Genomic DNA, 18,434 nt, shown 5'->3' with positions numbered 1-18,434 from the left:
GCAGAGCAGATTATTTAATCTCTACTTTATCCATTGAGGTTGTTGCACTTGAGAAGTCTAGGCCATTTGCAGGCATCTCTGATCTGCTCTCCAACCTTCCTCAGAGTCCAGGTCTTATCTCTCGTCCACCACACATAGGGCCCATTAAAACCATCGCTAACCTTTGGGGGATAAATAGATATGTTGTTAAGAGCAAATATGAGCTCAAGTACTCACTTCACTTACTCATCTAGATAGGAAATTTCTTTTGGTTTATGACTGCAAGCAATTTCCTTCATGTCCTATCATCTCAAACATGCATTAAAAATTACTAATGTGTGTGTGTTAGGGAACATTTTTAGATTTTCTGTACCAGTAAGATTCTTACTGAGCATCTAGTATGCTAAATTATGTTTATTTTTCATCTTAAATCTGCACGTGTGTGCGCGCGTGCATGCACACACACACGACGTAGATGAATCCCCATTATTGGACTTAGTTTCTATAGAAAATTAAGGAGAAATTTTCTTTTGTATTTTGATTTTGTTTTTCGTGCCGGCTAATGTAGGCTTGATCTGCTAATATGTGACTTGAAATTTTTATTAATATGCAAAAAATAGTTCAAATAATATAAAAGAAAAGCTACCAACTCTTCAAACTGTTCAAACACTAGGTAGTTAAGCTGACCAACTGCTAGTGAATTTTCAAGTGTAACATCTAGCCAAATTTCACACCTCTCTCCAACATATATTTAAACATAGCTGCAACCCTTACTAAAATAAAATTACCTCTAAAGGCTTTTAGATGGAACAGATTCAGTTGAAATAAACACTTTCTAGGATTGAGTTTAGATCTTTAGTTTAGACTTTTGCACTACAATCAGCCTTTCCAACAGAGTGCTATTTTATAAATTGTATTTAATTCGAAGTATTGTTTATTCAGATGGTAATGAATACTTTTATTTTCTGTTGACTTATTATATGCCTTTAAGTACAAATATTTTACAATGTTTTTTTCTCAAACAAGTCATTCTATCCTTTTCTTAACTCTCCTCATTTTGTCCACATGGCAACTTCTTCTGCTGCTGAAAGCAAGGTATACAGCAGGTCTTTGTCTTAATTGCTGGCTAATTTCAGCTTGTATAAACTTTTAAACCTCAAATTTCTTTGTGCTATATTTTGTTTTTGCCTTTTCTTTTCCAATAGAGAGTTCAGTTTGAGTTCCAACTCAGAGAGTTTCCAATTAGAGAGTTCAATTCAATTAAGAAATAGACTATCACTTCTATCATTCTTATGTGTCTTGTCTTCACAGCCAAAAAAAAAGAGAGGATAGGGAAGAAACAGAAAAAGTAGGACTAATAAACAGTACAAAATAATGTTGTAGAATATAATTCAGTGTAAATGAACTAAAATCTTCAGTTCAAAGGAAAAGACTATCAGACTAGAACAAGAAAATAAAATAGAGTAATAGCGCCTTTCAAGAGATTCACCTAGAACATAAAGATACAAAAAATACAAAAAAAGATATTACATCCATTTAACGCTGATGTAAATGTACATTTTTGGAAATTTATTTGCCTTTCTTATCTTTATCTGTTTAGTTTTTATGTTAAAAAGTTCTTGTAATTAAAACAAACAAATAAAAAAAAAATCTGAGACTCTTACCTCTGAAACCTAAAATGAAGTGTAATAACAACGGATACTCTTCATTGAACATTTAATTTAATCCAGGGCCTACACCAAATGTTCTATATGCACCCTCACTTCTTAGCCACACAACAACTTTCAGGCAGGCATAATCTCTCTTTTACTGGAGTAGGAAGCAAAACTCAAAAATGTTAGGTAATTTTCTCAAGACCACACTTCTATTAAGGGGAAAGAATCTGACTCCAAACTCATTTCGTTAATGATCACATATTAATCATTATGGTCAATTATAAATTATTTTGGTTAGGAATAATACATAAAGGCAAAAAAAAAAAAAAATCTGAAAAGGGCGCATTGTGCCAAGGACCTCCTGAAAAATTCTGCTTGGCTGGCTGGAAGGGTCTGGGGCCACCCTTCATATAATAATTCTTTCTTTATCTGGGAAAAAGATGAATGTGATTAACTGTTTCCCCAGAGAGGATGGTATTGCAGTTTTAGACCATTCCATTCTCAGGAGTTAATCATATCAGTAAAAACAACAAGTAGTGGGAGGGAATTAAAAAGCCTGAGATAGTCCTCAAAATCTTTTTATCTTGCGCTCATAGTTCTCAAACATTAGCATGCATCAGAATTTCCTGGAGGGCTTGTTAAAACACAGAGGGCTGGACTCCACCCCAGGAATTTTTGAGTCAGTAAGTCTGGGGTAAAGTCTGAGAATGTATATTTCTAACAATATTCCATGTGTCATTGATGTTGCTAGCAGAGCAGGTAGGAGGACAGGGAGTGAGCTGCTCCAGGAGTGATTTTAAATTTTTAAATATGGTGATCATGGTGGACTTTTAACATTTGAGCTAAGACTTGGTGCGAGGTGGTGTGTGGTGATCCACATTGTTTGAACCTTAAGAACAACTTAAGGAAAGAAACTTCACCAGCAGAGGGCTAAGAAATCTCTGTAATTAAGGTGCAATTGTTACCTGATGCAATCTCATGCACAAATACAAGCAACATTGTTAAAAAAACACTTTGATTGATGTTTATTTCTTGGAGTTCTGAATCATTCAATCAAGGCCTTACAAACAGAAGCCATTAATTAATTTATGGTCTGCAAGGAGAAAAACTCCTTGGCAAAGAATTCCCATAAAATAGGCATATTATCAAAATTATACTACCATAACCATTATGAATCGATAAATTTAATATGAGAGGCTTTTAACTGCTGTTTTAATGTTCATTTAAACTACAGAGTTCATAAACTGTTTCTGAAATAATAGTTTAATTCTGATAACATCTCACTCTTCTCAAGCTGAGAATATCATTGAGGAGCTATAAATCACTTTACATGAAAAGGAGGTCATTTCTATCCAAAGATGTTAAGAAGGGATTTTAAGATTTTTAACAAAGGAAGAACTTCAGGCCACTTTCTCTCTCAACTGATAGACAATCTCTGAGTCAAAACAAACAATCAAACAAACAGAAAACCAAAAAACTAAAACAACTGATGTTTGAGAAGACTATGACAGCTGAGAATGCAGGATGTGGCAGAACAAGGAAAGCCAACAGCTCTCAAAGGTGCTAGATGGAGACTCACACCTGCTTAACTTATCTCCTAGAAAGTGTTTACTTCCTCAGCTTGTTTTGAAATGTCAGCTGCCTGACCTCCCAGCTATAGGCTCATCTTGGCCCTATCCTTGAACCAGTTCCTATCTGAGTCCAGAATGAGTTATTTTCTCAGCACCAGGGCATCCTTACTGCTTTCCCATTAGCCTTGCACTAACAGAGTTTCTTGACATATCATATATCTGAGGCAGAGTCTTCACAATTTCAGCAGGACCTCAGGTTTTGTAAGATAGTTTGGTTTTAATGGTGGTCCGCCTTGTTTTTGCAATCCTGATGGCAGGGTTTTCACTTGTGAATCCCAGCCCAGGGGCTGGCACCTACTACCTATTCATAAACCAGCTGAATTCTGACACCTCACTTGCCTAGATTTGCAACTATCAAAAGAATTGGGAATCCTCACTACTGCATTCCACACTCTAGTCAGTATACCAAATTTTTTAGATCTCTTGCCAGCTGGGTATCGGAATCTCACCTACTAAGAGAAAACCTGTTTAGGGATAAGAATATGAGACACAGTAATTCTTTAAGGTAGGGCAATACTAAAATATTGTGTATATTATGAAGAATGCTATGAATAGTTGCAATTGTGGAGACTATACTAGAACAGCTGTGCACCACTCACAAGCAGGAACACAATAGAAAAGCTCCTTCCTGTTTAATCACTCCCAGACAGATCCCATCGCCCAGAGCCACCTCTTTTGGGCAGAACAACATGTCTCTTCTGGCAGGATCTAGACTGGAGTGAAGACACTAAAGCAGACATGTGGTAGAGCATTTCCCCCTACGCTGAAGTAAGGCATAGCTTTGAAACCAGGTAGAACAGAGCCGAGAATGAGGATGGTGATGAGAATTCACATATGCAAAAGGCCAGGTACTTTATATCATTTTATTTAGGGATCACAAAGTCTTACAAGGTAGAATTATGCCAGACACTGTCATTCCTCAAAGCAACATTAGAGGAAAGATATTTGTGAAATAATGAGAAACATATATATTGGTCTCTGCTCCTGGTTCCTGACACAGAGTTCCTAAGACCTTTGTAATTTCCTGAGTGATAGGAGCATCTGACACAGTGTTCCTAAAGCTCTTGGAATTTCCCAGGTGATGGGAATGTGTTTTGTTCTAATGAAGTGACTCTTGGTGGGCTCTATCATGGGGGCTGGTCACCAGAAACACCAGGCCATAATTAGAAGCTTGGAACTTTCAGCTCCATCCCCTATTCTCTGGGGAGCAGAGAGGAACTGGAAACGAAGTTAATATTTGATCAGGCCTCCGAGATGAAGCATCCTTAAAAACCCCACGTACAGGGTCCAGAGAGCTTCCAGTTTGGTGAACATATCTACATGCCAGGGGCATGGGGCACCCCAACTCCACAGGGACAGAAGCATTAGGGACCCTTCCAGACCTCACCCTATGTATGAGGTGTTCATCTGGCTGCGCATCTGTATGCTTTATCATGTACTTCATTATATAATAAATCCATATTTCCCTGAGTTCTGTGAGCTGTTCTAGCAAAGGATAGAATCCAAGAAGGGGGTCATGATTTGTAGCCAATTTGGATAGCAGTTGTGGATAACCTGGGGACCTGCTACTTGAAATGAGCATCTGAAGTGGGAGTGGGCAGTCTTATGGGACTGAGCCCTTAACCTGTGGGGTCTGCACTATCTCTAGTTAGTGTCAGAATTGAATTGAATTGCAGGATGCCCAGCTGGTATCAAAGAATTGGTTGGTGTGGGAAAAGCCCACACACATTTGGTGTCAGAAATATTGTATGAGAGAGTAAAGGAGAAACAGAGAGTTTTTCCTATAGTACTATTAATACGTCCATTTGAAATAGAGAAAAAAAAAAAAATGCTCAGAGAGACCTGCCACGTGTCTGCAGTCATGGGACCAGTAAACCAGGATGTGACTCAAACGAAACAGCTGGAACTCCTTCCTCTTTCCTCCCCTCCCCTCTCCCTTTTCATTTCCATCCCCCTCCCTCTCCCTCTTGTCCAGTAGTCAACACATTCTGTTGATTGTGCCTCCTAACAGCCTCAGACATCTGTCTGCTTTTCCCTGTTACTGTTACCACAGAATTGATTTATCACTTCCCTCCTGAATGTGAAACTGCCAACTAGCTAGTGTTCTGGCCCCACATGGTGCCTCATGTCCCTCTCCGGCTCCTTGATAAACCTATGAAAATGCAAATCTAATCATCTTGCTCCTTTGCTTAACATTCTTTCAGGGCTCTCCATTGTCTTCACAACCAAGTCCAAGCTCCTTTAAATGGCAATCCAGGTTCTTCAGGGAGAGGTCCCTGCCCCCCACCTTTCTCCATACACCCTCACCCCTTCAGTGTGTGTATGTGTATGTGTGCGGTGGGCACACGCGCGCGCACGCAAACACACACACACAAACACACACACAGTTTTTCAGCCAGATCACCTGGAGGTGATCTCTCAATGAACCACCAACTTCAATAGCTCCATATGCTCTTATGCTCTTTGTTCCATCTAAAAGGGCTTTTCACTTGGTTCCACTGCACTTGTCAAGATTTTACACAAAGAGAAAATTAAACTTTAAATAAATTACCTAGATAGAAATGCACTTTCTCTTCTCCCCTCCCACTGAATTTAGTATATTTCTCTATAACTTTTAAGTCTTATCACATTGCTATAATCAATTTCTCCATTAAACTCTGATTCTGCTTTTCCCTCACTGGACTGTAGGTTCCTCAAAGCCATATACTATGTCCCAATTATTTTTGTATTCTCAGTAATCGTGACTGCTTCTGGTGCAAAGTAATTGTTCAATAAATATTTGAGGAATGAATGAATGGAAAAGCAACGGATGAATGAATGAGAGACAGTACAACACAATTAGGTATAATTTGGGGGCCAAACATACCCAGGTTTGAGACCCAGCTCTGCCAAGTGACTTTGGGTAAGTCACTTAACCCCTTTAAATCTCAGTCCCTTAATCTGTAAAATCTATAAAATTGGGGAAATTGTGCTCCCTAACTCATAGAGGAATGGTAAAGCCTAAAAGAAATAATGCATATAAAGCTCATGACTGGTCTGTGGAAAGTGTTAAGTGTTGTTATTTCTTTATTATGAATGGGAATAACTTAGCCCTGTGACAAATATATTACAGACATGCAGATTGAACAAAAATTACGGAAGAGGGAGGGAAGGTTTCTGGAAGAAGAGGAACTCAAAACTTTCTTTGGGAAAAGAAAGGAAGCTAAGTTGGAGAAGAGATGAAATCTGGAAAGGTCATCTGAAGCTTTGCAGTTTATTACCCAATATCACCATTTGAAGCCATTTTTAAGTAGCCCATTGGAAATGACATTGGGTTGAGACATTGCTTTTATCGTCCAAATATTCAAGGTTGTCCTTTGGTGGCAAACCAATCCAAAGAGGAACAGGCTCTGAATTTTGGTATAAATAATATTTCTCTCTCTAAATAGTCTGATATTAAGCATTCCAGAGAACTTGATCTTTATGAGAACCAAATAGAAATATGTAACATTTTATTCCTGTATTTTCACAATATTTTTATACATATTATGATTAAACCTTCCAAAGTCATTGGATCATGTTTTGCTGACCTAATTGCCAAAACGGTTGCAAGTTATTTGTGAGTAAAATTATGCCAAATGTCTTCAACCATTTTATATCTCCAAGCTGTTTACAAGGATAAGAATATTTATAGCCATCTTCTAGTCTAAACACATTATAAACCTAAGTCTTGCAAAGTTAATAACAATGACACCAGCTAAAGAATGGGCAACAAAACTTCAGTTTCATTATTTCCATTTCTTTCCTCTAATCTATGAGTCAACAACATTATTTTGTATTAAGTATACATTCATTTTCTTCTTTTCACTCATCTGTCTCTTTCTCACAATGGTCACACCTATTCATGCTCCAAGAATTTTCATGGCGAAATGTCTTCAACTACATCCTACTGAGAATGGATGTGCCTGGCTTAGGCATGGATCAAATTTGAGTCCCTGAATGTAAGAATGCAATTAATGGACATTATTGTATTTTAGAACAATGTTTCCTGGCACATTTGCAGGTAATATATTTTTTAAATGGCTTTCCCTTAAAACACACACACATATATACACATTTCAAGAACTAGTCAGTTCTCTTCTTCATGAATATTTTTCCCCTAAATAATAGACATCCTTTTCCATGTTTCATTTTCTGTTAGGTGTCTCTTGATAACAGGATGCTTAAGATTATAGGGACACTACGCTGACTAAAGGACCTACCCCCAATCCAAATTATCACAGTCCATTCCCCAGCCTATATTCACCAGGATAGAGGGAGTCTCACTTAAAGAAGGTCAGCTACATTATGCTCTGTAAATATCACTCTGTGACAGTACATAATCTGGGGCAAACAAGTTGCTTCTTAACCCATATTTTAGCTCTCAAATCATATCTCTCACTACCAGAGTCTATATTCAATGAGTCAGTAAAACAACCAGAAAAATGAGAGAAAAAAAATCTCAGTGAAAATAGGTATTCTGCATTGTGAATGAAAGTAACAAATACTGATGGTTTGATTAAATTTTCAGCTTTCCGGAAATTTTTGTGTCACAGAATTACAAATTCTTTGACTTTTAGTTATCTTCAAGAGTGAATAATTAGAGTATATTTGAGAGAGAATATAAATAAGAGAATAAATGAGAGTATTTAAAAACCATGAATAATCCCAAATTACATTAAATTAGGTCTAGACATACACAAATCGCCGCCCACTCATATTTGCTGATTCGCCCTTACCACAATTCTCTCTTCTTCTAGCCCAATATTCTTTTCTTGCGCATTCTTTACATGACCATGGTTTTTGCTCCTATGCCCTCCCCTGGATGAACTCAACATTCCCTAGGCACAAACAGAATTCTAGTATCCCTTTTCTGTCCCACCAGCACCTCCTTAAAATTCTCTGCCAAACTAGACATTAAATGGGCAATGGGAAGATGCAAGTACTTAATATTCTGTAACTTAAATAAACAAATTGTATTTAATCCAGAATTTTTATATGAATATTTTTCAGACCTAGAAACCTTTAATTAGCATGCTTGCATTTGATAGTTCAGAAAACTGAAGCTCATTAAGATGTTAAATGGTCACCAAAGAAGTGCCTCACATCAGCATCTAGTAATAATTTAGAAATACTGAATAAATAGTACTTCCCTAAACATTAATAATGGTGGGTTGACAAAAGTAGCCTGATATAGGAGCTATCTTCCAAGATCAATGAACAATCTATTTCCCTAAGGTGTTTGGAAACGTGTAAATCTAGTTAATCCTATATGCAATTTTAAATGAACAGTAATAAATAAGATTTGCAGTTAAAATGGAGTATTTACTATACGCCAAGCTCAGTTGTAAATATTTTTTGTTTATTACTTTAACTTCATAACACACCTGAGTGGTAGTTATTATTGTCTCCCCACTTTCACACAAGTGGAACTGAGGCACAGAGGGTTAGGCTGCCCCAGGTCACAAAGTCCCAGGTAAGGCAGTCTGCTTCAGAGTCCACACTCTTATCCACCATAATATGGTGTGTGTGGCATCAATGGGTGACTTTCATTCTCTTAATGTACAGATGCCAAAAAGAATATCTAACCCAAGGGTCAGACAGTGACTGTCACATGGTGTCTCTACTAAAAAAGAGAACGGATCACATCACTATCAGAAAAGTAATCTAAGAACAAGATAGATACATGTAAGACTATATAGCTAAGGAAGCCTCCAGAAATAGCTGCAAATAGATTACCAGCTAAGAAACCACTGGGATTTCCCTCTTCAAGCAAAGGTGTCAGGCAGACAGTAAGCCTAAGAGACAGAAAACCAAGTGTCATTGGCCTCTGCAAACAGCAACTGTGGGCAGAAATACTGAGAGACGTGTCAGTGTCTTGAGGCACCTCCATGCTCCCTGTCAACATGTACATGAGGAGTAATGTACCCACACAAGGCTATCCAGGCACACGTATGTTCCCGTGTGTGTTGTCAGGAGGTTGGATGATTATTTCTAGAAATTCAACCTGGATTAATATCTGAAACATCAAATAGATAATTAGGATTCTATATTTATTTTTATCAGAATTAAGTAAATATTATCAAAGCTAAGTATTAGGGGGAAAAAATTATCCCGGAAAGTGAAGTTTAGTGAATACGTGAATAAACTGCCAAACCAATCAAGAGTGAGTCATTTAGCATTGTGATTAGTTTCAACAAAATATGTGTAAACCAAGCTCTAATTCTTTAACTTGGTGACTGTTCTTTTCTATTTCATATATTAGTTTATTCATTCTTTACTCTGTTCCATACTAGCTAGCAAAGAGAGTCAGACACTCAGAAAACAGAGGGTGCTCCAAGCTTCCACAAGAAGGATCAAGATACCAGCATACATCAGCTTTTAGAGAAGAAGACCTAATAAAAAGCTGGTACTTCCTTATTCTCTGGGAAGATGAAGGCACATTTCTTGCACCAATAAGTACACTTGTGGTGTCTAAGAAAATGTCTGCCCCATTTAAGAAAGGGTCAGAAGATTTCACTTTCCACAGTTATCAACATGGTAAAGAGGAATATACAGAAATTGTTAAAATCGTATCTATTATATGGTTATTTTGAAAACCACTTATTAGAATATGAATGAATCCTTGCATTTAAAGGATAGAAAACAGAAAACCAGATGAGGGATCACCCACAAAATATCTGTCCCTGTTGATACAGCATCAAGCAAAAAGAAGCATGACCAGACACTGATGCAGATCACTCACGGTTTGCACTCTGCCACAGCTCCCCAGCCACAGCTGGGTTGCACATGCAAGCAAGTCTTTTTTCTGTGACCCAGCTGTGAGGAGCCTAAGAAATTTTATTGCAGGAGATGCCCTAGATAGTTAGATTAGGTTATTCTGGCTTTTTCAGAAATTCTAAAAAAGAAAACATTTTGTCTTTGCCTTCCCAGATCTCTCCCATCACTAAGCCCATGACTTTCTCAATACCCAGTGAACTCCTATTGCTTACTTGGGATAATTTCTAGATTGAATGAAGGGCAGAATCTCGGAGTCTTGACTAGATGGAGGAAGTAGTAAATCTCGAAATCGTTCTGTCAAAAGAAAAATAAACATCAAGCTGTGAAAAAATGTCATAAAATAATTTCAAAATAAAATTATTTCATATTCTTTTAATTTAACTATTTTGACTGCACATCCTTTATTAGAAATTTACAAACCATTTTATATACGACTAAAATATGTCTTTATTTCACTTTAATGACTATATATCTTTTTGTGATTAAGATGTCACAACAACTGCATATTTAAAATGGCAAGTATTCATTAATATAGACTAATGAAATCTTATAATTGAAATGTCAGAGGAAGCACATATGACCAATAAATATACCAAGAGATACAGAATCTCATTAGTAACCTGGGAGGTGTGAATTAACACCACACGTCGTTAGCATTCACATTATGTGGTATTCAATTGAGAGAAATTAATCTCACAAGACCAAGTGTTAGAGAGGATGTGTATCAACATAAGCTCTTACACATTTCTAGTGGGAGTGCAAGTTGATATAATAGCTTTGGAATGCAATTTGGCGTTATCTTGTAAGTTTAACCTTTGCATACCCTGTGAGCCAATATTTCCATTCACAGGTATATACTCTGCAGAAACTTTCACATATGTCTTAGGCATATGTGAAACATATGCATATGTGAAACATATGAATCCTTAAGTAAAAGGATGTTCATAGCAGCACTGTTCATAACAAAATAAAGGGAAACAACTCCATTGCCCAACAACAGGAGAATGGACAATTTGTGGTATATTCACACAATGGAATATTAATTGAAGTGAAATTGATTGAACTCAGTTACAAATAAAAACATAGTGAATCAGATTAGCATGATGTTGAGTGGAAAAGAAACCCAGCATATTACATACAAAAGAATATCATTTTTTGTTGAGTTAAAAAAACAACTAAGCAATGTATTATTTAGGTATGTTATATATGAGACAAAGCAAACCAATGGAAAAAAATGATCTACATAATTCAGGATAATGGTTACCTTTTAGGAGGGGTAAAGGGATAAAATAAACGAAAAGCAAAAAGGTAGTTGTAAGTAATTGTTACTATTTCGTATGTGTTAATTACAGCATCACAAAATGAGTGAATGAATGAATGAATGATGGCCAGAAATTGTCCGATGATGACAGTAGGCCATGAAACAAGAATTTGATTAATAAAATTCTGTGCTTATGAATTCATAATGAAGGAAAAAAGGAGGAAGTGAGAAAGAGAGGTAGAAAAAGAGACAGGGAGGGAGGGAGAAAGAAAATGAAAAAGAAGTGTGGAGGAAGGAAGAATCCTCAATTCTACCGTAGACATAGTTATACTGCATAGCCATCTGCATTGCGTAGAATAATCTATCACTCTAATATTGATCCCACATTTCCAGGACTAGATATTCGTTATCTTTAGAGTTATCTCTATGGGGAGCCTTCCTTGATCCCTCCTTTTCCTTTCCTCTTTTCCTGCCATATCTGGAATAGAAGGCTCACTGTGTAATCCTAGCATACTCTGTGCTTACACTCTCACAGAATTTATCACACTACATTTTTATTGTTACATATATTTGTCTATCCATCCCTCCCTCTCCTTCCAGTAGATGGGTATTGTGCCACCAGGATACAGAACATTAACTGAAACATTTTGAGGTACTAGATAAATATTAGTTAAAAGAATATTTCCAATTTCCATTTTAACTAGATACAGAAGACTGTTTGCTAAGGTTAATCATAATGCCTATTAGAAAACTGGTCATCTATCAACCATGAAAAGCAGGAAGACCTGGACTCCAGCCTAGACAGAGTCACAGCCTCAGGCTGAGACAGAGTGCAAAGCTGAAACTGCAAGCTGCAGTAAATCCATCACTAACTGAAGGTGAGCAATTTCCACAAAATCTACACTTGATGACAATTGCCATTTCCCAGTTACTGAATAGCTAGATGTTAAACATTTGTGAGCACAGTGGTTACAAAGTCTGGCTAAGCAACAGGATGTGGATTGTATCTTCATATCTATTAAAACATTGAATCGGATATTTTACCGACCTCTACTTTGCTTTTTTTTTCCACCACTCTGACAGTTCTTATAACACACTAAGAAGGAACTAAGAAGACCCCCAAACAGAGGTGGCTGTACTCCAGAGTCCACAGATCCAAGAAAGCACAATTTATTTTTCTCCTTTAAGTACACTTACTCTTTAATTTGATTTCATATTTTTAAAAATTAAATTATATTATTGACTGATATACTATTATTTTTAGTTAACAAAATGAATGTTTATTTCAGTGAAACGACTAGTAAATTTTTCTGATGATACGACTCTTGTTTTTCAGTCTACTTTCCAATTTACATAGGCCCATTAAATAATTTACAGTGTTTCTCCTTTTCCTTTTTTTCCCTCCATTTATCCCTTTCCTAAAATGAGTCTTGAAAAATAAAGTCAAAATCCCATAGCAAACACAAACTTTATACATCAATAAAGAACTACTCTATCAAATAGCTATATTGAATATGATATATCCTTGGGTGCTAAAAATATAAATTAAAGTTTTACTGAATGATTCCCAAACTAATTTAAATGCAAAGAAAAATCAGAATTCTTAATGTAAACAACCATAATATAATACAGCTATAGGTTTTTCCCTGTTTATATAATCACAAAGAACATTTAATTGTAAATCTGGAAGAAAATCTCTGGAGATAATATTATATCGGTAGAACATAAAAAAAACAAAACAAAAAACACACCACCACACAGACACAGAGTAGAAGTAGCATATAAAAGATCACTTACAAAGCTACCCAAGCTATGAAATCTATCATTAATATTCCTACATTTGGAGCATCCTTTCATCTGAATATCATAAATGCAAGGAATACCAAGTAAACACGAAGATCCTTGAGTAGCTATCATGACTGTCAAAATAAAAAGTTCACATATACACAAATAGAAAATATACACAGTACCTTAAAATTGCCTTTTTAAAAATTTCTATCTTTATCAATATATTCATAAATTCCTAATGTGAACAATTAACTTTATCCCAATAAGGTATAATGATTATTTTTTCTTTATGAGAACAAAAATAAATGATAAAAATTATCCTTAGAAAAATCCAGGGGCCGGCCTGGTGGCGCAAGCAGTTAAGTGTGCGTGCTCCGCTGCGGTGGCCCCGGGGTTCGCCGGTTCCGATCCCGGGCACGCACCCACGCACCGCTTAAGCCGTGTTGTGGTGGCGTCCCATATAAAGTAGAGGAAGATGGGCATGGATGTTAGCCCAGGGCCAGTCTTCCTCAGCAAAAAAGAGGAAGACTGGCATTGGATGTTAGCTCAGGGCTGGGCTTCCTCACCAAAAAAAAAAAAAAAATCCAAGTAAATGAAAAATTATTTATAATTCTTACATTAGTCCTTCTTTAGTCTGCATATTTCTGCCTATCAACTATTTAATTAGCATCCCATTCTTTATCTGACCCTGGGAGAAAGATCAAAATAAATTGATGTTTCCTTTGTTAAGTAGCAAAAAATTTAACATAATACTTTTTCTCTTCCAGCAAAATGTCACACTGGATGATCTGCTTTCTTAGTAGGCCCAATGTCTATTTCTTAAGAAAATGGCAGTTATCCAAATACTAGAGCTCAGTCCTTTTAGACTGCTTCTTAGAAGATTTTCATTAAAGCTACTAAAATGAATGAGAAGATTTTCTACAAAGTGATATTTTGATGAGCTGACTAATTATATGAAAATGTCTGAACATGATTTTCTACCAGTGGGGGACAAATCTTAATTAACACAGGCTTTTGTAGACTTTTACCCACTCTTCCTTTCTCCCATTCAATCAACAAAAAGATTCTGAGGCCACCAGACCTGGATGACATACTGCACACAATTCTATTAATTTGGGCTCTTTGAATAATCAATTGTGAGACACTATACTTAATTATTTAAAAACAAAGATGAGAAAAATGAAATACTCTTTCCAATTCTAATTCAAACTTTTCCGTACATTTACTGCGACTCAAGTTCTTTATTTTCCCTTTTGTGGAAAATGGCCAATCTGTAATCCTCCCAATTTGCAGAATGTAGCAAATGCAATGAGGATTTGAATAACAACAAAAAACCACTATGCAAATATATTCCTGGTATGATAAGAAAATAAAATATTCTGCCTACCACTGTACAAAAAAGGAAACAAGAAAAAAATTAAAGACAGAAAAGAAAATAAAAATATGATGCTGATTATGCCATTCTTTTACGACCTTAAAGTCCTTTCCATCTAGAGACATGATCACAGCCACCTAATTAGTGCCTTCAACAAGAACATAAGAAACAGCTGTTGTTTGCTGGAGGGACTCTGCCCAGGTTTATGAATTCCAAGTCATTGTTTCCTTCCAGGTAATCCTCCTTCCTTCCCTTTGCCTCTCCATAATTCCACTTTGGAAATAAATATTTTAACTACTTTGAGTATTAGATTATCATAGGCAAGGAAAGAAAATCAAATAAAACATCTCTAAAGGGTGACAATATTTCTCTAAAAAAACCTAGAAAGAAGTTCTTGACATTTTTATTAATAGACACAAACTTTCTCATCTTTCTCTTAATGCTCATGTTATACTTGATTTGCCAGTTTAAAATTTTTTTTCCAAAAGGACTGAAACAACATCCTCAAGGGACATTAAACAGACCCATTAAAGACTTAACCTCAGTTTTAAACATAACTAGTATAATGTAACATAGTATTGGGAGTTACAGAATAAATGTTGCAAGGAAATAGACACTACCCCCACACTCTAACTTAGTTTTAAAACGAAATTAGTAAATGATTACACTATAATATTTACATAATTTTACAAGAAAAACTGAGGATTATCTCATAACACAGGCAGTCTTGTAAGTGAGTATACACGATAAAGGGTACACCGAAGACCAAATCTTTCTTTACTTGTAGAGTTTGCAGTACTGAGAAGAACAGGTTATAATAGAAAAGACAATAAATTGGTTGTCAAAAAGTCTGAGTCCTTCACTTACTTCTCCCTCTGTTCTTAATTTCTTTTCTCAATTGACAAATGAGTCAGATGAGTTCAGTGATCTTGAGCCCACCTTTCAACTTTGAATCCCTTAAAGAACACACGCTTAAGGAGAGGAAGGGAATCTTGCCAAAGCCTCTGATAGGGAGGGTGGCCGAATATCTTGGTTTGCCTGGGACAGTTCTGGTTTATGCTTGCTAGCATCCTGCTCAATTTAGCATTCATCTGAGATTTTTTTTTTTCAGTAATTAAATGTTCCTAATAAAATATGCTGGAGGTGCTGTGGTTGATACAGAGAAGCACCTCCCCTGCCAAATTCTGCTTCAGTGAAGTTCTTGTTGTCCAGCTGTGGAGAGTGCAGTCAGCAAGTAGCCTCCAGCTGTCAGTTACATTGGGATCTGCCTCACGTACACAGGAAATGTCTCTCTTGGAACAGCTCTTGTCCAGTGACTGAACAAGGCAGGGATATTTTAGCTCTACGTAGGCAACTATGATGGGCAATACTTACTCCAAAGCTTCCCACCAGTTTGGCTGGGGCTTTGTAGACCCTGAGTGGTAGTTCATCTTCTTCCTCCACCCAATCCCACTTCCTTTCCTCTTCCCTTCACAGGTGTTGATCCCTAATAAGCATTTTAGATTCACAGATTACTTCCCAGAGTCAGTTTCTGGCGAACCCAATGTGCAACAGACAGGCTTGACAGACCTCCACTTTGTACTTAAAGCTTCTGCCATGTTTGGCTACTATTGGGTGAGATGCATGTGCATGTAGTTAAGTCAGAATAAATCATTTCTCATCTAGCCCTTTCCAGAGGTAACATAACTGACAGCTTTGGTGCAAATACAGACGCTCATTGTTAAAATGAATGCCCTCAGACACACATACCTTTAGACAAGTAACACCCCCAGTCTGGGCTGATAGCGGGAGAAATAAATAAGTGCTCCTTTAGGCTATGTGGTACACTAGCCAGTTGCATGAGCCATGCCCCATGCTGTAGTCTATGAGATGCACACAGCCATCAAGCCTTCAGGTGATAGTGTCAGTGGGAAATGTAGAAAATTGAAATTTAGGCTGATATAAAAAATGCATAGGAAATACAAGTTAAACACCCAGTCTACCTTAAAGTGTACGGAGTAGCCTGAACACTCTTATTATAGTGGGTTTATCCTTTAGTATTATGAAGTATAATAAATAATTTCAACAATAATAAGATAAAAAAGATAATGATTAATAAAAAAGTAAATATTAAATTTACTTTTCTTTTTCAAGAAATTTGGTGATGAACATATAACTTGAACAAATTGTCAATATTTGCCATCCACCCTGGAGGCCATAATGATTTCACTGAACACACGAAAACACTCAAATATGTTGATGATGGATCAGCAACTATTTCAAACGTTATTCACTATTTTATGAAACCTATGTCCAATGATGATAATTTAACACATAAATATGCAGAGGGTGCAGTGGGTGATCAATGAATGAAAAAAAAAGTAATTTGACAATAACTGGGATCCAGGTGGCTTCGTCTCTGTGCATAGTGTCAGGTTATTAAAGACTGGCTATTCATCAAAATGTTAAATAATAAAGCAATTTTAATTTTATAGTATTGTTCAAAGACAAATCATTAATACATGGGAAGGTGGGTAGGAGTCAGGAGAGAGTACATTCAACTTGTCCACAAACATGTTAAACTCTCTTACACTTCTTCCACTAACTGTCCATCTCAACATTCTCTACCACAAGGCAGCTTTTATCCCCCAAGGGTCTCTAGCTTATCATCAAGTTAGGAAAGATAGGAACCTGTTTCATTTCTCTTTTTCTCTCCTATCTTTCCTCTCTACATTCAATTCCCTTTTCTTCTTTTTTTTTTTAAATGAAACTCAGTCTCTTCCAATGAAAATTCCTCTTTCTCACTTCTCTGTGTAGTCATTTTCGACATATCCCCTTGATAGTATCACAAAAATCCAATAGTTCCAAAAGACATTCTTTGCTTTAGAAAGGGAATTGCAGGGAAGAAAGCAAGCTGGTAAAGTCCGTGTTCTGAATAGTGAGGTAGGGGCTGAGGGTGAGGTCTTCGAACACACACACTTTAACAATTTTTATACAAATACAAAAGAATTGGGGTCTAATTATTGGAGTTAAGGAAGAAACAATGGCATGGATGAAGAGGTAATTTTCAGACTAACCATAAAACATGGGAAATGTTCCTTTCTACCTAAAAGTACAAAATATCAAAAGTAACTTAAGGAAAAATAATATAAAAGAGGGAGAAAGGGAGATTATATAGACAAGGGGATTCTGACAGTGGCTAAGCACGCTTATTCCAATCACGCATTCTGGAATCGGAGTGGACTCAGGGACCCACTGGGCCTGTGGTAATACAGACTAAAGCCAAAACTCCATTAACTTCCCATAAGTCTTTACCGTTACTGGTCTACTATAAGAATGCTTTGGTTTCTCAGGAAATAGTGTCACCCTAGAGTCAATGTTTAGTTCCCCAAAAGTTGAATATTTCTCTCTCACTCATGTACAGTCACTCTGCCACATGGCTGCAGTCACCCTGCTAAACGGCTGCAGGGTAAGAGAATCATTTTATAGTTTAATTTTTCACATGTAGAAGGATGTCTTCTCAAAGGGACCTCACCATCTCTCTATTAAAGGGGTTCAGAATCTATGAAATGACTCAAGTAGGGAATTGGATGAAGGGCTGTGGCTCTCTTTTGAGATGATTCAGGTCACACCTCTGCCAATCCTAGAGTTTTCTTTCCATTTGTACAAATTAAATGAGACTTGACTATGTCATCCATCTGTTTGAGTCCTTAGGACACCATGGTCAGTTAGTCAGCACCAAAGATCTCTACAGATCAATCCATTCTGATCACTATTCCACTACTGCTGCCCATTATGGTGACCACACCCATCTTGACTTTATCAGTTAAGTGCTGCCTCTGAGCACTTAACTGAGAACAACCAACTTTGCTTGGATACATTGGTAGTAAAAAGCAAAAGAAGCAAGGAAGTTTTATCAAAAAAGGGAAACAAATCAAAAAGAAGTCCTTCTGATCCATGGTGCTAGA

At 36.7% G+C, this 18,434-nt stretch overlaps 1 protein-coding gene across 2 annotated transcripts in view; it reads right to left on the bottom strand.

Annotated features, from left to right (window-relative positions):
• Positions 1 to 18,434, bottom strand: part of NOX4 (NADPH oxidase 4) — a 140,004-nt gene that overhangs the window by 24,623 nt on the left and 96,947 nt on the right. For both annotated transcript variants that reach the window (XM_058545435.1, XM_058545436.1), the window contains one exon: positions 10,276 to 10,357. In XM_058545435.1, coding sequence (XP_058401418.1) covers positions 10,276 to 10,357 — 82 coding nt within the window. The remainder of the gene's footprint in view (positions 1 to 10,275; positions 10,358 to 18,434) is intronic.

Source organism: Diceros bicornis, chromosome 7 (assembly GCF_020826845.1).
Source record: "Diceros bicornis minor isolate mBicDic1 chromosome 7, mDicBic1.mat.cur, whole genome shotgun sequence".
NCBI lineage: Eukaryota > Metazoa > Chordata > Mammalia > Perissodactyla > Rhinocerotidae > Diceros > Diceros bicornis.
The sequence above is the reverse complement of the archived record's forward strand: the minus strand, read 5'-3'. Positions and strand labels throughout refer to the sequence as shown.